Raw genomic sequence first — 22,056 nt, 5'->3', positions numbered from 1 at the left:
TTTTTGCTCTTCTTGGCTGGAGTGTTGATGTGGTGTGATTTTATTTTAGCATTCATAGCTGGAGCTGCTGTAAACACAACCTTTTCAATTGAAGGTGTTGAGCTGCATGGATCAGCCATTTCCTCTCTCTGCTCTTGTTTCTCTATCATTTTACTCAAATTTACTGGTATGTAACATCCACTTTTCAAAATCCAGCCAATTTCCGATGGATAAAAAAACATTGTTTTGTGCTATATTTCTCTCTATGAACATTATATCGGCACTTTCAAAACAACATTTTGAGATCTTTTGTTTTTAATCAGCCTTGTGTATCACTAATTATTGCACCAGAATGAGAGTATAGTTTTAGTCATATCAGTCTAGAAAATAGCAACTTTTCATACTCCATCAGTCAATGTACACGATGTAACTACAGAAAAGTCAAGCTTTTAATAGGAAAATTACCAAAACTCTTTGGTCATTTTTGAGCAAGATGCTAATGACCTAATTTGATTCAATGATCTATGCCAGGGGTTCTCAAACTCGATCCTGGAGGGTGTCCTGGAAAGTTTAGTTCCAACCCCAATCAGACACACATGGGCTAGCTAATCAAGCTCTAACTAGGCTTTCTAGAAACATCCTTGCAGGTGTGTTGAGGCAAGTTGGAGCTAAAATCTGCAGGACACCGGCCCTCCAAAAACCCAACAGTCAACTTTATCAAATGAAATGAGTGTAGTTAACTCAAAATTTACTGAAAGTTAATTCTACTCATTTGAAAAGAGTTTTGAACTCAGTGTTGAAGGTAATGAGTTAATTAAATACCTCATTACTTCAACTTCAATGGAGTAAGTTCACAATACTCATATAGATTAGTTTTTTTTAACTCAAATGGTTTGTTGCAATCGGTTTCCTCAAACGGTTTGAGTTGACATAACTTTTTGGTTTTTACAGTGCGGGACAGAGTTTGGGAACCCCTGATCTACAAAGTGCTAAGCTAAGCTAAAAGTGTTCCTGCCAGACCCATAGACCTGCTGAATAGATAAAAAATTGGTAAAACTCAACTATTTACTCTTGGGGAGTTGTAAAATGAGCCTATTGTCAAATACAAGTGGAGTGTTCATTTAAGAGCTAGATTAACCAACAGACTTTGCCAGCACAACCCTTTTTACATAAAAAAAGTACTTTCAGGACTTACCATAGACACAGAGTGGAGCATTGCTGCAAAAAATGTATGTCCTTATTGCAAATTACAATATTTGTAGTTTTTAATATAGACTCAAAATTTCTGTGGTTCTTCATTGTGATCTACAGTACACTGAAAAAAATTGTGTCTGCAAAACTGTTGCAAACTATTTATTTGTGTTGAATTTAAACAAACAAATTAAATTTAAGAAAATTCAACTTAATTTGTTTGTTTAAATTCAACCCAAATAAACCCAAATAAACCCAACCACTTAACATAAAAAAATGTAGTAAATCCAAGGAATCATCTTTGAATAATTTTTTTCAGTGTATGCCTCAAAGCAGGGGTGTCCAAACTCGGTCCTGGAGGGCCGGTGTCCTGCAGATTTTAGCTCCAACTTGCCTCAACACACATGCACGGATGTTTCTAGAAAGCCTAGTAAGTGCTTGATTAGCTAGACCAGGTGTGTCTGATTGGGGTTGGAACTAAACTTTGCAGGACACCGGCCCTCCAGGACCGAGCTTGGACATGCCTGCCTTAAAGTCACCACAGGTTTGTTTATGTTTCGTTAACGATGATGGCACAACAGAAGAAATAGCACAACTACAGTATACCGTTATTCCCATCCACTTTAGGGGGCATTCACATATCCAATTTCAACATGCTCAGGAAATTCCATGAAGTCTGCTGTTGCTAAATAACCATCAACCATGCTCTCCAAGGAAGCACCACAGACAAACTCTTGCTCTGATACATGTTTTTTTTTTTCATAGGAAAAATGCTGCAGTAATTGGGTTCTCTGAGGTAACTAGTCAATCATTATTAATAAAATTTGTATAATGCATTCAGTGGGTGAAGCTGATTGGTTGGTTCTTGTCACATGACACGAAAGCACTTGCAGACTTCTAAAAAGTTGAGATGTTTTCAACTCACATTGAGAGTGCCAGTCACATCCATTTGAAAAAACGAACTTGAGCATTCAAAAGATGTGTGAAGTGGTACTAAACTGCGGTGTAAATGCAAACAGGCCCGATAAAAACCAAAATGAAGGGAGCCTGTTCAAATCAAAGCCTGTTCAGCTTCTGTTGAACAAAGATGAAAGTCATAACAGGTTTCCAACATTTTTCAAAATGTCTTCTTTGGTGTTCAGCAGAATAAAGAAACCCAGAAATGTTTGAAATGAGTAAAGGGAGAGTAAATGATGATATGATTTTTGGGTGAACTATCTCTTTAACCCAGTTTTCACATGTGCTTTTAGTAGATTAAACACATATTATCATAGCCATTGCCTCGGTTTGTTTGCAGCCTAATTTGCACTGCTTTATGCACTTGGGTTAGACATAGAAAAAATAAGCATGTGAATCTGCATTGTTATACTGGATTGTATTTGCGTTCATTTGCCCTGTTTAATAAATCTTGTTTAATAAATATATTATTTTTGGAATACCGTGCATAATATAGCAATGATAATAACACTGAAATAAGATAAGTCTGAGATCATAACAAAAAAAAAGCTAACGTTAGCGAATGAGAAATCAGTTCAGGGTTGGGGTTATTTGTTTTTGTGAATATGCAACTGCTGCTGATAGATGAAGAATTATTTAAGATTGTTTTAGTGCTAGTGATGGTAAAGACTGTTAACAGCAACTTTTTAATATCTCAAGAGTTCTGTCTGCCTTCAGAAGCTTCAAGGACGTTCCCACCGACGGCTGTGTGTCTAAATTACTAAATCGGTGTGCTTTACTAAATCAGCTTTGAAGCAGTTCATTTGTTTTCTGTGAAAGTATTGTTTTGTTGCGACGGTAACAGACTAATATGGAATGTCTGAATCAGTCGCTCCAATACAAAGGAAGCAATACTAAACAAAGAAAGACACAACTAATGAATCACAAAGCTCATTATTCATCCACATATCTGCTGTGAATGTGTGGCAAAAACAAAAATACATGCTTAAGCAAACATTTGAAATATAACCGAAATTAAATATAAGCAATAGAAGAGGAACTGTTTTTTTTTATATACAGTTGAAGTCTAAATTACTAGCCCTTGTGAATTATTAGCCCCCCTGTATATATTGTCTCCCCTATTTCTGTTTAATAGAGAGAAGATTTTTTCAACACATTTAAAAACATAATAGTTTTAATAACTGATTTCTAATAACTGATTTATTTGATCTTTGACATGATGATAGTAAATGTTTGACTAGATATTTTTAAGGGCAATAGTATTCAGCTTAAAGTGACATTTAAAGGTCTTACTGAGTTAATTAGGTTAATTAGGGTATAATTAGGCAAATCATTGATTGCTTTAGAATTATTACTTTAAAAATATAAAAAATATTGCTTTGGAGGGCTAATAATATTGACTTAAATAGTTGTTTTTTTTTATTAAAAACTTTTATTTTAGCCGAAATAAAACAAATGAGACTTTCTCCAAAGACAAAATACTAAAGGAAATACTGTGAAAAATTCCTTGTTGTGTTAAACATCAGTTCGGAGGGGGGGGGGGGGGGGGGTAGTCACAGGAGGGCTAATAATTTTGACTTCAACCGTATATATTAGAAGCTTTCTATATTGATCAGAAGGATACACAGTTATTAGAACACAACTGACTTCATACTGGAAATAATGAAAGCAAATAGTAATTAAGAAGCAGCAGCCGCAGATTACTAAACTGGGAGCTATTTAAGATCTCATTTTAAAACATAATATCTTCCTCTTTCTTCTCTCCGGATCAATTTTACTGGCAAATTGACTTGTTTTAATCAATAATATGCAGGTTATAGTCATGAAGTGTCTGCTGTGTTTCTCTGAGAGCACAGGAGCAGTGAAGGTCTGTGTTTTCCAGCAGTTAATTTCAGTCATTTTTGTACACACACATGGGCTGTAGGCAGTCCTCATGCCATTTGCTGTAAAGTGAGCAGAATCACCTCAAGTGCTGTTTTCACTTATGCTGGCCAACGTCTATCAATCAATTGATTATATTTCGCACTTCAAAAAAATTATATGATCAACACTGTACAAAATGCCAGGGTCCACACACGGTTTGCGTTGGGACAACTTGAGGGAATTAAGTTAACTCATTCATTTTTACAAATTTAAGTGGATTGAACATAAAACAATTAAGTTGTTTTAATTAATTTATTTATTTAAGCAAACAGCAAATGCCATTTTAAAGTTATAACAACATACAGTATGTCTTTACATTAATCCTGTTAAACTTGAAAAAAAAAAAGTTGCACAAGCTTTTTTTTAAGTTGAATGTTGACAGATAAGGTACTTCTAATTAGCATTTAAAGCAACCATGTAGTTTTTTAATTATGCAGACATTATTGATTCGATTTTAATTAGTTACTATGGCTTCATAACACTTACATATAATATTATACACTGTAAAAATGCTGGGTTTCACACAATTCCTTCATTTTGTGCCAAATTGTTTAAATGAACTTAAACGTTTTTATAAATTTAAGTGGATTGAACATAAAACAATTAAGTGTCCCTATAAAAAACCTCAAGAATTGCATTTCAGCTCAATTTGAATAAGTAATTTGAACAAACAGAATTTTTGAGTGAATAAGACAACATATGTCTTTACGTTAATCATGTTTATAACTTACATTTTTAAGATAAAATGACAGGTTATTTTGATTAGCATTTAAAGCAACCATGTAATTTTTTGTAATGTAGATATTATTGTATTTAATTATTGTATTTAATTGTAGATTTTAATTTAGTTACCATAGCTTCATGACATCTGTATTTCAATTTTCCATTAAAAATATTGCTATTTAGAGCAATGTTAAAACAAAATTGACCAATCAATTGGTCAAAATAACAAATGTTTTCATTTCACTGAATAATGATTTCTTACAGTATCTCTTCTGAAGTTGGCACAACACATTGTGTTGTGTAAAAACATATGAATATATAATTGAATAAAATAAAGTTAAAAATTCTCTAAATATTTTTATTTTATTTTATACACTTTAAAAAACGCTTGGTTTCACACAATCCATTCATGTTGTCCCAACCTAAATTTCTGAAATTAATTTAACCTCTAAAAAAATAATAAAAAATTAAGTGGATTAAACAAAAAACAGTTAAGTTTGAACAAGCAGCAAAGTGTACTTGGACGAAATATTATCAATCGTTTACTGAATAAAATAAAAATGATATTGTGCTCAAACACATAATTATAAAACCTAATCAGACAGACTCCTAATTTTATTAGCATTAGAATTTTTTGTAAACACCATATAAATTTAATTAATTCATTTTCCTTCAACTTTGACCCTGATTATCAGGGGGTCACCACAGAGGAATGAACCGACAACTATTCCAGCATATGTTTTTTTATGCAGCGGATGCCCTTTCAGCCACAACCCAGTACTGGGAAACACCCATACACTCTCGCATTCACACACACACGCATACACTACAGTCAATTTAGTTAATCCAATTCACCTACGCACATACCTTTGGACTGTGGGGGAGACTGGAGCACCCGGAAGAAACCCACGCCAATACGCGGAGAGAACATGCCTAGCCGGGACTTGAACCAGCAACATTCTTGTTGTGAGGCGACAGTGCTAGTCACTGAGCCACCGTGACACCCCATGTAAAATTATTATAGATTAAAAAAAAATCATACTGTTAAATTGACCCATATATTGTGCATCTATGAGGAATGATCCCTTTGTTACTGTTGGCTCAGATGAAGTCTGGAAAACACTAATGAATATTTAACGCTTATCCACAGGGCTTCAGTATCTTTAAAAGTCAGGGTGCGCAGCGCTTACTAAAAGCTCCTCCCCATCGTCCCTTAGGGAAAACAAATTTAAAAAATAACAGGAAACAGAGCGGAGCAGGAGGAAGAAATAATCATGTCTAATTAGCATATTGCCTTTGACTCCTGGATGACACCGACTATTCTTGGAGAGCCTGAAATGCAGAACTAATGCACAGAGCTGAGAGCCGCTACATCCACAACACAGGGTCTTTCAGACTGAATCAAGATGGTAGATGTGAGAAAAGAGAAAAAAAAAGTGTTGTTTATCATCTCAGCTCGCTCTCTTTTAGCACATATCATTATCTGCAGAAAAAGACATCTTGAGAAATCTGGATATTTGGAGATGAGCTACAAAATAAAGGGGTCCTTTTTACAGACTCTTTACATACTGTGCCATTATACTGTTTGTGCATGAAAAAAAAAAGAGTAGCAAAGTTACAAGACACAAAGTCAGTTCAAAGGGAGTTTTATATATATATATATATATATATATATATATATATATATATATATATATATATATATATATATATATATATATATATATATATATATATATATATATATCAGTAAACACTGTTTCTGAACTCCCTCAAATGTCCTCATAGACTGATTTCATGTGGCCACAATTTTAAAAGTGAAAGATTAGATTAGATTAGATTAGATTAGATTAGATTAGATTAGATTAGATTCAACTTTATTGTCATTACACATGTAATGACAAGTACAAGTACAAGGCAACGAAATGCAGTTTAGGTCTAACCAGCAGTGCAATAGCAACAAGTGCAGGATACAGGTATAAGTTATAAAGTGCTCTTTCACACAGCGTAGCATTCCGGCAAATTACTGGTAATGTTGCAACTACTCTTTCCAGAAAATTACCGGAACGAATTTACTGGTATTTTCAAAAAGGGCCTGTTCAAACATACAGACCTTTCTGGAAAATTGCCGGTAATTTTCTGGAAAGGTCTGTATGTGTGAAAGGGGCTGTTGACTGATTGGATGGAAACGCTGCTTTATTCGCACATCTTTTATGCGATAATTTGCATTTTTGGATTGAAACATAGCTACTGATGTTTACCAAGAGCAAGTGAGCGATCCGCAATGAATCGACTGATCTTCATGGCTTTAAAACACTCCAGTGTCCCTGTATTTGTGTTTGCACTTGGTGAAGAGCGGTGAACTGATGACCTTCACAGCCAATCACAGTCATTTCTGCACTGGTGAACACCATGGCAAATCAGCTGTGTTTAAGAACAGGCTCAACAGCGCTTAAATGTTAGCAGGAAATGGACGTTTTTTTGCTGAAACTCTAGTATTGCGACAACACTATTACAGACAACATGAGGGTGTGCTCCAAACATTTTACACAGGACTGCATTTTTTTATCGCTCACTGGGTTACTTAGGCTGAAGCAGGGAAGCGTCCCCACAATGTTTACCTGGTGCCATGAACTGAAGTCTAGGAGGACACTTAAGCTTATTACTCTTAAAGAGATTGGGATTTTGTTTGATGCCTAATTTGCTTTTAATTGTTAAAATTAAACTGAACTGAATGATATTAAAGTGGTTTACACCACCTTTGCAATTTAAAATCGCAGCAACAGCTGGAGGTTTGTAGTCCACTGCATGTTGTTGCAATGTTTACAGTGCTGGTGCTCTACTTCCTTCCCACCGCAGCCTTGCTTTCATTTTTTTAAAATGGCGGCCACATGAAATAAGCGTATACTAGTCCTGAGTTTTCCTCCACAAATGTATGCGTCACATGATACAAATTTTAAGTCATTCGAGCCCAATGGGTGGAGCCTGGTTTAGTTGCATTATTAATGTGTTTTCTTTGTGTCCAAAAGACAGTAGCTGGGTTTACATCCCCCTTTGTTATAGAAAATGATAAAGTATCGCACAAGAAACGACAAATTTTGTAAATAATCTGAGATGGTCACTGATTCATTTGCAGACCCCAGTGCTTATAACAATGAGAAGCAGAAACTACTGTCATAAAGAAAACACGTCTGGATCAAGCTCCTCCACCTAAAAATGATCAGTTAACAGCAGGGGTGTAACTACACTACAGTTCATGTATTTCAATAATGATTACAATCAGCCCAGATGTGTGGTCACTTTTAGGCAAAAAAGACAACCGCAGTTTTCATTTTGGTGTCTGATAATGCGAAATGCATCGCTCAGAAATGGTTCCACTATGTTGCTGTTGTCATGCCAACTTGCTTCATACAAGCCTGGAATGCTTGCCCCACTTCCGAGTTCTTCTGATTGGTCCACTGCTGTGGAACTAACAGTAATGAGCGCCACTGCTCAAAAGTTAAAACGGTTTTATCTTTACACGACATCAAAAAAATGTGATGATCGTGCTAGTAACCATATTGACCATTCCATTTTAGCCCCATTGAATACAAATCTCTTGTGTATTCTTTAGTATAGCTGCTCTAACAACTTGATAGATAGGCACCTAATTTGCATTTGCGTTTTTTTTTTTTGTGAACTTTGAAAATATTTACTTCGGGTTAGGATGGAAACCTAGCTAATGTGTCACAGGCCTAATACACTGATAAAATTGATTTCTTCCCCAAGTCGTTATACTGACATGTGTGACTTTAAGTAAGTTCTGTTTGTGGGCTTTAGAAATATCTATGTTGAAAGCTGATGTGAAGAAAACTTGATGGTTTTTTTCACAATCGTCTTGTTATGCAGCATAAATTTTAGGCACATTCTAAGATTTATAAGTTTACATCTTCAGTTTGTCAAAATCAGTTTTTAGATTGATTTAGGAGTTTGAGACAACTTGCCAAATTAAACTTTCTGAAAAACATTGCACAGTCTGGTGAACACCTTTGAAATACCATTGGCCATAATGACTAGGCATGGCTCTGAGGCCCTGCCTTGACATAGAAATCATATATGGTTAATTTCTTCAATTTAGTCTGTCAAAATCAGATACATGTAAAAACATAAATACACAGAAGAGCTGCTTTAGAGAAGAAACTGAAGAAATACTAAGTGAAAATGATACACTGTGAAAAAAAGTTGACTCAACTTAAAATTGTAAGGCAACTTGCTGTACATCTTTTTTTCAGTTGACTTAACTTTTAACACAAATACTGCACTACACTTTTCTTTTAATTACTGTAGAGCTGCTATTTTAGAATCCTACAGGACAAAGGGAAATTCCATTGAAAAACACCTCAGTGATGATTTATTGTACAGTAAAAGATTTAAATAGATTCCCACAGGACAAATGAAAGTCACATTAACTAAAAAAATTATAATCACAATCTCTAATATAATTATTTACATTACTTACATATTCACCTTTACGAACACCAGTTTTCCTATCAGTGAATCACTGCAAGTGTATTTTTAAGCATCTTTTTTACCTCTATGCAAAGAAATGTAAGTAAAATAACATGAGGCACAAACATATAGCCACCTCAGTGTTACATTCTAACCAATTATGTATTAGTTAAACTTTTTAATTAGATGTTTTCTCTTCTTGTGTTTCAGGTATTTATGAACAGACGTTTCTTATATAACTGCAGTGCTCCAGTCCTGGATGTGAAGATTGCCTTTTGTCAGGTGTGTGTTCCATACAGGTAAATTAAAAGGTAGAGTATTCATTCACTTCCATTCTGCGCGTCATTCTTAGCGATGTGTCATTGTCAAGAAAACAAAAATTGGTGACAGCATGTCTGGCCCCTGAGGAAGATGTACAGCTCACAGGATCAATTCCTCGCAGTATTCACAACCATTCAGAGTCAGGTTTCCCCAAAATGCATTAAGAGCATCTTAATACACTTTAAATATACATGAGTGTTTTCTAAAATCAATGCAGTCCCACGGATACATCACTAAAATTAAAAGCACTTAAAGGAAAGGAGGAATTCAGAGTCATTTGCTCACCCTTGCTGTTTATGCAAACCTGTATAACCTTATTTTTTTGGATTTTTGTTAGCTTAAATTTCAGTGTGTGTCTCATGAGAAAGCAATGATAATCTTTCACTCTGAAATAAATTGTGTGGGAATTGGTCACAACTGTTGACTTTAAAGAGATTTTTCTGTGAAAAAAGTACATCTGACCACATTATATGGACATAAAATGTTTATAACAGCCATTAATGTTGACAGAATGAGCTTTTGTTTTGATCGAATCTCTTTAAATTCAATTTATAGCTGTACATCTTCCTTAAAGGAACACTCCACTTATTATTATTATCATTATTCGTTCATTTTCTTTTTGGCTTAGTCCCTTTATTAATCCGGGCAGGCTCGCCACAGCGGAATGAACCAAAAACTTGTCTAGCATGTTTTTACACAGCGGATGCCCTTCCAGCCGCAACCCATTTCTGGGAAACAACCATACACACTCAAACCCTACGGACAATTTAACCTACCCAAATTCACCTGTACTGCATGTCTTTGGACTGTGGGGGAAACTGGAGCACCCGGAGGAAACCCATGCGAACGCAGGGAGAACTTGCTAACTTTACACAGAAATGCCAACTGACCCAGCCGAGGCTCGACCCAGCGACCTTCTTGCTGTGAGGCGACAACACTTATTATTATTATTATTATTATTATTATTATTATTATTATTATTATTATTATTATTATTATTATTATTATTATTAGTAGTAGTAGTAATAATCATTCACCATTTTTAAATCTATTCAGCCAATCTCCAAGTCTGGAAAAAGCTCTTTTAGCTTAGCATAAATCATAGAATCGGATTAGACCATTAGCATCTTGATAAAAAAATAAAACATATATAAATTAAATATATTTAAAGCTTTACTCTTCTGTAGTAACAGTATGTTGTGTAATATGAGCAATGGAAAGTCAAAAGTTCCGGCATAAAAATCAAGGAACTTTGCTGCAGTTATTTTTTTTGAGTGAGATGCTAATGGTGGAGCACTGTTGCCTTACAGCAAGAAGGTTAATGGTTCGAGTCCCAGCTGGGCCGGAAGGTATGTCTGTGTGGAATTCTGCCTGTGTTTGTGTGGGTTTCCTCCCGGTGCTCAGTTTTCTCCCACAGTCCAAAGACATGCGATATAAGTGAATTGCGTGAGCTAAATTGTCCGTAGTGTATAAGTCTGTGTGTGTGTATGGGTGGTTCCCAATACTGGCTTGTGGCTAGAAGGGCATCCGCTGTGTAAAACAGTAGTTGGTGGTTTATTTTGCTGTGGCGACCTCTAAAATAGAGACAAAGTCGAAGGAAAATGAATGAATGCTAATGGTCTAATCCAATTCAACTATTTATGCTAAGCTAAGCGTCTTTCCAGAGATCGCTGTATGAATTCTAAAATTAAACATTAACTTGTTTAACTTGTAAAATGAGTCAAAAATGAGCCAAAATGATTTCCAAAAAATGTGGAGTGTTTCTTTAAATGTCTCTAGATTTACAGGCATGAGTCAAGAACTAACATTTAATGTCCTTATTTGTTGCATGCTTTTTTATTATTATTATTTTGATTCCTTCAGTTCTGATTGTAAACATTAGACATTCATATTGTAATGACATTTTGGTGGTAGATGATGAATATTTAGGTAGTAAAAGAAATATAGTATCTGTTCCCTGAAGTAATCACAGTAGAACAGCTAAATATTATGCAGTAGGTCACCTCATATGTCCCATTTTGTCCTTCATTTTCACTTTTACACCATAAATTATCCTTTAAGCTGTCAGAAAGTCCTTCAGTGGGTCACACAGATCACAGGTCAGGATTAAGATTCACTCTATTAGCTGAAAGGTTGTAAGTTCAAATCCCATAAGGATCAATGCATGAATCAACAAGCATGTCCTTGAGCGAGAGACACTTAGCCTCAGTGTTTTCCACAGGGACTGTCAGTGTATTAAGTCTTCGGTTGGTCAATTCAGATAAATGTGTCTGCTAAATGAGTACCTGACAGTATGCTTTGTTTACATTATAGCTTTCATGCATAGCTTTGGGAGGGAGAATAGTGTATTTTATTAAGTAAATGGTAAATATATATATATATATATATATATATATATATATATATATATATATATATATATATATATATATATATATATACTTTTTTATACAGTATATATTACTTTTTATCCAAAAAAATATGCAGTAATTATACTGTCCTTTTAGTTTAAGGGTATGAAAGGTTGTTTATAGGTCCGAAGTCCGAAGACATGCGCTAAAGGTGAATTGAATTAACTAAATCGGTCGTAGTGTATGTGAATAAGAGTGTATGGATGTTTGGTACTGGGTTACAGTTGAAAGAGTATCCGCTACGTAAAACATATGCTGGATAAGTTGGCAGTTCATTCTGCTGTGGTGACCCCTGATGAATAAACTGCATTTTGTTGCATTGTAGTTGTACATGTGTAATGACAATAAAGTTGAATCTAATCTAATCTAATCTAATCTAATCTAATCTAATCTAATCTAATCTAATCTAATCTAATCTAATAAAGGAAACATGAATGATTGAATGTAAATAAAATATTATAAATTGTACTTCTGTTAATGCCTTATATGATTATTAATATATTCATTAACAACTTTTATTAATTATTTTAAATTATACTTTGTTTCCTAATATTCAAAAACACTCATGTTTAAATTCTGCTTTAAAATGTAATGCTTTATAGGGTCACTAAAATTATATTCATATATATGGACCCTTTTCACAAGACTGTTATGATGCATTTAATGGTCATCAACCTTACATCCTTGAAAGTTTTTAATATTTTGATTTAAAAAAAAAACATTTATATGCAATTATGAATGTATTATAACATCTTTGTGTCAAATTATAAAAAACGAATGACAGCTTACGCGAGGTGCTCTAATGCAGCGTCTATGGAGCTGAGAGTAAATTTGACATTATTCTCTCCTGACTGAAATGATCAGTCTCACCCTATTATTTTCCTGTTTCTTAATGTCTTGATAACACCATCGAGCAGTTTTTCTTTTATTATTTCAGCAAATTGGATTGTAAAAAAATCTTCATTGTGCTCTCATATTTACTGCGCTCTAACTATGATGGCTTCACTGCTGAGAAATCTGGAAATGTGAAAAGAGTCGAAGTATTGAAATCTGATTATTTCGCAAGTATTTTTGTATGCTAGGAATATTTAGAAGTTTTTGCCTTAAATGTCATCTCACTATATTGTGAAACAGAACTAGCTTCACTGCAAAAAACAAAGCATTCAATGTGCTCTATTCCTTGTTCAATAACAGGTCACAATTACAGCAAATCTTAGCTCATTAGCTTCAAATTAGCCCAGTCAGTTTAATAGGAGGGAAGTGCAATGAGAGGAGACTCCCATGATGAAGATAGACTTTAAGAAGCACACACATAGCTAAGGGCAAAGTTATTAGCCCTCCTGTAAAATACTCATTCTCAAGTGATATTTATTGGAGCAAGGACATTTTCACAGTATTTCTGATCAGATTTTTTCTTCGGAAGAAAATCTTATTTGCTTTATTTTAGATTATATATATTTATAAGAGTACACCCCATTTTGAAAATGAATATTTTGATCCATTTCTCAGTGGATATAGGCAATGTATTTTGATGCATTTAAACGAAACAGATTTATTAAACAGATATGTTTATTAAAATAATATTTTAGTCACCAAATGTTTTTAGAAATTGAAAGATAATACAATTAAGTTCAAGCAAAATATTGAAAAACATTACGCCCTACAAAAAAAAAAAAAAATAAAAAATAAAAAATAAATAAATATATATATATATATATATATATATATATATATATATATATATATATATATATATATATATATATATATATATATATTTTTTTTTTTTTTTTTCTCTTGATTTTTCCTCTTTTTTTAAATTAAATTTGTATTTAATATTTTTCTATAACATAAAAATTTTGCTGTACTAGTTCTTGGACTGTTATCATAAGTTATTTTGTTAGATAAGTCCAGATTTGGTTTCAGTACTGACTAATCTAATGTATATGCACAAATATAATATTGATTAGCTTCCTATTAAAACTATGAATTTAAAAGATAGATTTGTGAGGGGGTATTTATATATGCTGAGCACTGTGTGTGTGTGTATGTGTGTGTGGGTGTGTATGTATGTATATATACAGTTAAAGTCACAATTATTAGCCTTCAGAATTACTGAACTTTTTCTTTTTTAAATATTTCCCAAATTATGTTTAACAGAGCAAAGAAATTTTCACAGTATGTCTGATAATATTTCTTCTTCTGGAGAAAGTCTTAATTGTTTTATTTCGGCTAGAATAAAAGCAGTTTTAAAATTTTTTTAAACAATTTTAAGGTCAAAATTATTAGCCCCTTTAAGCTATATTGTTTCGATAGTCTACAGAACAAACCATCATTATACAATAACTTGCCTAATTACCCTGACCTGCCTAGTTAACTGAATTAACCTAGTTAAGCCTTTAAATGTCACTTTAAGCTGTATAGAAGTGAATTTTTTTAATTAATTTTAAGGTCAATATTATTAGCCCCCTAGATCAATATCTTTTTTTTTCCAATTGTCTACAGAACGCACCATTGTTATACAATGATTTGCCTAATTATCCTAACTTGTCTAATTAATTAATTAACCTAGTTATGCTTTTAAATATCACTTTAAGCTGAATACTAGTATCTTTAAAAATATCTAGTCAAATATTATTTACTGTCATCATGGCAAAGATAAAATAAACAGTTATTAGAAATGAGTTATTAAAACTATTATGTGGAGAAATGTGTTGAAAAAATATCACACACACACACACACACGCACACTAATTGCCATTTTAGCTTGTGAAATTATGTGGACAGTTCCTCCCCTGGTACAGCCTTGAATCTATATTCACTGTGTGACAGTTAGTACAATCGATTACACAGCTGGCACGAAGAGAGCTCCATAACCTTGATAGTTTGACTTAATATAGTCTCAAATCTGACATCTTTAGCCAAGCACAGATAATATACCCTCTGTAGTAACATACATTCATTATTTAAATGTGCTAATAACGTAGAAAGCATGGTAAAGACAAATTACAAAAAATAAATCAACTGTAATACAAAAAACACTGTAATGTTTTTAAATAACCTTTGTGAAATCGCTTGATGCCTCGTCATTTGTAAGCTCCGTTGGACAAAAGTGTCTGCTAAATCAGTGTTTCTCAACCATGTTCCTGGAGGACCACCAGCTCATTTTCTGGGTCTCCTTAACCAAACACACCTGATTCAGATGATCAGACATGTAATGGGTGTGACAGACAAAGGAGACATCCAAAACATGCAGTGTTGGTGGTCCTCCAGGAACGTGGTTGAGACGCACTGTGACAAATGTAAATGTAAATATAATGTGGGTGGAGCTAAACAGAATGATGTAGAAGCAGAAGGTGGAGCTAAATATACAGTGATATCGAAGCAGTGGGTGGAGCTAAACAGACAGTGATATAGAAGCAGTGGGTGGAGCGAAACAGTAGAAGCAGTGGGTGGAGCTAAACAGACAGTGATATAGAAGCAGTGGGTGGAGCTAAACAGTAGAAGCAGTGGTTGGAGCTAAACAAACAGTGACAGAAACAGTGGGTGGAGCTAAATAGAATGAGACAGAAACAGTGGATGGAGCTAAACAGAATGAGACAGAAGCAGTGGTTGGAGCTAAACAAACAGTGACATAGAAACAGTGAGTGAAGCTAAATAGAATGATGTAGAAGCAGAGGGTGGAGCTAAATAGAATGATCTAGAAGCAGTGGACGGAGATAAACAGACAGTAGAGGCAATGGGCAGAGCTAAACAGAATTATGTAGAAGCAGTGGGTGGAGCTAAACAGGGATGTATAGCAGTGGACAGAGCTATACAAAGTAATATAGAGGCAGTGGGTGGAACTGAATAGACAGTGATGAAACATTTGGCAGAGCTAAAGAGGTAGTGATATAGCAGTAGGTGTTGATCGTTTGACAATATGTCATTTTGGCAGATTGGTTTTAATTATAAGATGTTTTTAGACTAACAAGAAACATTTGAGTTCTGAAACTGTTCATGTCAAAAGATCAAGGGAATTTCGATTTCTTCTTTGATAATAGCCCTTTGATAATAGCCAGTATCAGTCCTTTGGAGCTGCTTATTATGGGTCTAAACAGTACAGGCTATAATACATCATGTTTATCCCCTCTTTTTATCTCCACACAGGGTTTTGGCAAACAAGTTGATGTTTCTTACATTGCCCAGCATTACAACATGAGCAAAAGCAAAGTGGACAACCAGTTCTACAGTGTGGAAGTAGGAGACTCCACCTTCACGGTTCTCAAACGGTACCAAAATCTAAAGCCCATTGGTTCTGGGGCTCAGGGAATAGTGTGGTGAGTATTCACAATGTGTTTTTATTGTAAAACATGGCCTTATTGATTTCATAATCTTTGCTTTCTGGAAGAAGACTTGAATTTTAAAGGTGCGGTATGTGTTTTGACTCTTCTAAAGCATTAAAATACCATAATATATTTGCAGATGTTTAAGAAACATGCTAAGTGAACATTCTTGTTTATCTGAAAAACAATGCTGAAGTCAGATATTCTGCTTTGAAAATGTGTTGCGTGCAGGAACGTCTGTCTTTGTTTTGGTTCTTTTAACCCGCCGACTGCCACTTTAGCCAATTACATTTCAGCACCCCGGGTTGTAGAGGTGTGTACCTACATTGGTCTCATGGTTCGGTTACAGTTATCATGCCATTGATTTGGTTCAATTCGATATCTCGGTGCATCACCGTGCATTGACGATGCTTTCCATACAGTTTTATATTTTACTTCACAGCACAACAATTCTTGTATTAAAATGTATAAATATATTTATATACTTAGTGTAATACAATTTTGTCCTTTAATACAAACAGTCAGATATATAAACTGTATCTTTAAAAAACACATCATTTATAGCAAATAAACAAATATAAATATCCCGCTCGCTTTCTGAGCCTTGTCTAGCAAGTTCTTTCTTACACCCCTTTGATTGGTCATGTGCTCAACAGAAAGGGCTGTGATTGGCTCTTAGGCGCTGGCACTCTTCACAGATGAGTGACACTGGTAAACAGCAGCGGTGATCACAGCTGATCCATGATAGACACTATGGAGATAACTAAGTATCGCTGTAACAGCCGAGAGGAGAGGAAAAGTCATGCCAGCAGGTAAAATGGGCCACAGTGAGTGAGAGAATGAAAGTAAACTCCATTTCTCTCTATCGCAGTGAAATAGGGGCTTCTTCTGTAAGTGTCAGTGAAAGACTGTCCAGCAAGTGAACACACACACAGTGAAATTGTGCAGTTTCTGCGTTTTTAAGTAGTTGGAGCATTGTAAATACTCGCGCTCACCTCCCTCGCGACATATGAGAGATAAATGAGATAAATGACGTCAGTACATAATAACCGGTTATGATTATTACTGAACGATACCGAATTGTCTGCGTCTGCATCGCGGTGCACCAAACAAACAAATAATTTTGACACCCATATCGAGTTGCCTTGGTGGAAAACCGCATATTTCATTCATTCAGTCAGGAAGGCTCTCAAAGCATGCGTCTATGACCGAAATGCGACCTCCGGTGCACAGTAGCAGGCTGCAAAATGAGACGCAGATTCAGAGTTCCACATGAGGTTATTAATTAGTGAATAATATAAATATTATGAACGTAAACATTAGGTTAGCAGGTTGGATTGTAACCCCATGTCTTAACAACATGCTACATGACGAGATCCGCAGAGATAAGCAATTTAAATACAGCCATTCAATAGCACAGAATATGCACTCACTCACGAAATGGTAAGATTTATAATCTAATTAATACATATTTAATCTCTTTAACATTATTAAATGTAGATGCTGAATCACTGATATGTGTTGGTTTGGAGTCACAGTTCTAAAGTTCAATTTCAAACGGTTTATTTTATTTTAAAGGTCTGTGGTGAACTATCTGCTGCTGCTTTCAGTAGTATGGCAATAAATGTCATGTAAAATGGCGTTCAAACTCACATTGTTAGCATTTAACACTGAATAAAGCACATGAGGTGTACCTGAGGAGATCATTGTCAGTTTTCCGTTGTTCAGCTTGAAGAAAGAAGCCGTTTCTAGTATATCAATTCCAGGTGTTGGCTAGAACAAAACCTCCTTTTAATGGAAAATATTTCTTCTATCGTGTGACACTGCTTTTATATAGAATATGGTTTAAATCAGCCTTTAGGCTCGATTGCCAGACTCACTCTTGTTGGTCCTCAATCTGGCAACCTGCACTTGCGTTTCTTTTGATCTAGGAATGCAATACCTAGTTCAATCACTGGGTATCAAACTTACATACTGCTCCTTTAAGAGTGAAATTTAGGAATTTTTGGGCATTTTCTTTTATAAAGCAACACACCTTCATTTTTCAGAAATTATTTTGCAGAAATATGACCATATTTGCCCGCTATGTCAAAATACTCTCCTGACTTTTACAACACTCTCAGAAATAAAGGTATAAAATCTGTCACTGGGGTGGCACAGTATCCAAATGTACATTTTTGTTCCTTACGGGTCCTTAAAGGTACATATTTATACATAAAAAGTACAAATGTGTAGCTCACAGTATCTTAAAAGGTACAAAAGTGAACCCTCCACCAAATGTGTCCACAAAACTGCACCCTTTTGAAAAGGTACCGTCCCAGTGAGAGATTTTGTACCTTTCTATATGTGCATGTCCTGCCCTATGATTCTTTAAAATGAATACATTTCACTACAAACATGACATTTCTTTACAATGGTTTTAAAATTCTATCACAGATCCCCTTTAAGAGTGTTTGATTTCTACAATTACTGGATTTTCATTTATGGGACAATGGGAAATCTGAATGAAATGTGTGTGCTTTTCCTCCTCATACCTTTTTGCGTGCATCAGCGGTGTGTTTGTTGCGGTGGAGGCAGGACTGGACTGCTAATGACGTTGCTGATGTGTTCTGGCTGGTTTGCAGTAATCTGGCCTGCTGGATGGACAACCCTGATCTCATTTAGCGTCCTCTCCTCTCCTCAGCAGCAGTCATGTGATGCAGCATGGCAGCTGTATTAGCATCATTCTCTGGAGAGAGAGAGACGAGAGAAGGACAGTTTATAAGGACTGTGCAGAGTCACACGTCTCACACAGGCTCGGGTTGTGTTTAGGTTTCATTGTTGTGTTTTAACGTTTTATACAATTAAAAATAATGAGCAAAACTGAACTTTTATGTTTACAGTTTAGGTGGCATACGTTTTTAAAAGATTACTGAAGAAAAACCTGAAATCTCTGCCTTTCAATATGAAAATATTATGTTTAATTCAATGCATTAGTTCCTGATTTTTATTATTGTTTTTGTAATTAATTGTGAAATTTACTAGCAAATTCTGGGAGATTTTATTTCAGTGTAGAGCCTCTTTTTTGTGATGTTTTCACTTTTTATTTACAAAGTTTGAACATTTCTGGCAATTTAGCAAGAACATTTATTACTCAGTTACTTAATTGAATACCAAAAAACAGCAACTATTATTTGTAAATGTTTCTAGTGATTATAGTGAATAACTTTTATGCATGCAGTTTACATGACAATTAAAAAAAGGTCCCACTTTATATTAAGTGTCATTAACTACTATGTACTTGCATCAAAAAATAAATACAATGTACTTACTGTGTTTATAATGTATTTGAAAACACTTGTGGTGCTCTTAAGTTGGGATAGGGGTAGGGTTATGGACAGGTTTGGTGCTATGGGTAGGTTTATGGGTGGGTTAAGGTGTAAGGGATCGGCAACAGAAGTTAATTACAGATGTAATTACATGCAGGTATTTAATCAAGCATAAGTACATAGTAAATACATGTATTTACACAATAAGCATTGTAACAAATTATTAATTTCTGCGTAAGTACATAGTAGTTAAGAACACTTAATATAAAGTGGGACCAAAAAAATTACTGAAGAAAAATCGAAATAAATATAAACAACATAGAAATATAATCAATATAAAAATCTAAATTTTTTAATTATGAATATTAATATAAAAATATTATGGTTAATTTAATGTATTAGTTATTTTTTTATTTATTATTTTTTTTTTGGTAATTAATTGTGAAATTTAGTAGCAACTTCTGGGAGATTTAAATTCAGTGTAGATGCTCAATGTTTAAAAACTGTTTGTGCTGTTTTCACTTTTTATTAACAAAGTTTGAATATTTCTGGTAATTTAGGAGGAAAATAAATTATTCAATTACTAAATTAAACCATAAACTATTACTTGTAAATGTTAAATTAATTACTAGTTACTATTACTAAAATATCGCAGAACAAATTTAATTGCAATTGTAATCAGTTAATAAATTAAATACCACAAAATGGCAACTATTAATAGTAAATGTTATAAATAATTAGTAAAAAAATGTAAAAATAAAAAATCATTGCAAAAATTACAAATCAGGCCAAAACTTAATATAATATTGATATTTTTTCTCTTTCAAAACTACAACAAGGTAAATATTATTACTATTTTGTGATGTAAAGATGAATTTTCATCATCATTATTCTGGTTTTTAATGTCAGTGAAAGTATTTATAATATCATGTTATGCTGCTTCAGAAAATATATTTTCAATATCCATTCTGTATTTGCTAATAATAATTGAGCACCAGTTTTCCAGGAGATTTGAATTCAGTGAACATCCTCAATTTTCCTTTTTATTTACATAGTTTGAACATGTCTGGCAATTTAGCAGGAAAATCAATTAGTAAATTAAATACCAAAAACTATTACTTGTAATTGTTAAATTAATTACTAGTGAAAATATTGCAAAAAAAAAAAAAAGTAATTGCATAAATTTAGACTACCAATTTAACAGGTAAATTAATAACGCAGTTACTAAATTAAATACCATAAACAACTATTATTTGTAAATGTAAAAAAAATTGCAAAAATGACAATTTAGTCAGCGCGAGAGTCATCGGTTAGTGCACTGACATATGTTGCGGCAGCGCTTCAGGTGTCCCGAGTTCGAATCCCGGCTTGAGGACTTTTCCCGATCCTACCCCCCTCTCCCTCCCACTTAACTTCCTATCAACCTACTCTCCTGACAAATAAAGACAAAAATGGCAAAAAATAAATCTAAAAAAAAAATTAATTACAATTCAGCCCCAAAATGTATTTTTTCCTCCTTCAAAACAAAAACAAGGGGAATTTTTTTGACCATTTTGTGATGTAAAGATTCATTTTCAGCATTGTTTCTCCAGTCTTCGATGTCAGTGGAATTATTTTTAATACTCTGACACAGTATGCTGCTCAATTTATAATTGTATATTTATTATTCATATTTGCTAATAGTAATTAATCACCAAATCAACATTTTTCAAATTGAATCTATGTCAAAAGCCTATTGTATTCATTACATTAAACAAACCCTCAATCATATGTTTAGATTATCATACTTTCTGTGGCATTATTAAATGGATCCATCATATCATTCCCAGCCTTTGAAACACAGCTACATGCTGAATATTTAGATGACGCAGTGCTGCTTTCCTCAGAGTAACAGTCAGAGCTATGAGCATCTGGCATCTCGCCGCCGCTAAAGCTTTGGTCACTAATAATTTATCACACCACACGCGTGCGCGCACACACACACAAGCCAATCTCCTGACTGCGTATGCTAACAGAAAATAAGATTCTGTGCCTTGCAGAATTCCACTTCTATATTGGATTTAGGTAATAAGTTGTGTGCACAGAAAGTAAATGTATGAGAACAAAAAACAAATAGAACAACCAATAACATTATGACCACACTCTGTTCTGCGTTATGCAATCCATTATGCAATACAAAGGCAATTTCTGTAGAATCATGAATATTCTGTCAGACTCTATGGGGAATTCTGGGGCCGAAGAGTGGAAGAAAGTATTATGTTTTTGCACATTTTTACTGTTTGACTGATGGTAGATCTATTGCCACAGCATTATACAAGCAAAAAGTCTTAAAGTCATTTGTATATTGATTATTAAGGAAGTTTGAAAATGGCACATTCTCAACGTAGGGTTTGAAATGGCAAAAAAATAAATAAATCACGAAGATGTGAT

General features: G+C 34.1%; 1 protein-coding gene across 7 annotated transcripts in view; it reads left to right on the top strand.

Moving 5' to 3' along the window:
• The window catches only part of mapk10 (mitogen-activated protein kinase 10), a 144,297-nt gene that overhangs the window by 47,616 nt on the left and 74,625 nt on the right, over positions 1-22,056 (top strand). For 5 of the 7 annotated variants that reach the window (XM_056445807.1, XM_056445808.1, XM_056445812.1 and 2 more), the window contains exons 2-3: positions 9,472-9,543; positions 16,143-16,312. In XM_056445807.1, coding sequence (XP_056301782.1) covers positions 9,472-9,543; positions 16,143-16,312 — 242 coding nt within the window. Of the gene's footprint in view, positions 1-9,471; positions 9,573-16,142; positions 16,313-22,056 lie in introns of all 7 variants that reach the window. The other 2 variants (XM_056445811.1, XM_056445809.1) reach the window with 2 other exon arrangements.

This window comes from Danio aesculapii, chromosome 21 (genome assembly GCF_903798145.1).
Source record: "Danio aesculapii chromosome 21, fDanAes4.1, whole genome shotgun sequence".
In the NCBI taxonomy this organism is placed as follows: Eukaryota; Metazoa; Chordata; class Actinopteri; order Cypriniformes; family Danionidae; genus Danio; species Danio aesculapii.
The sequence above is the reverse complement of the archived record's forward strand: the minus strand, read 5'-3'. Positions and strand labels throughout refer to the sequence as shown.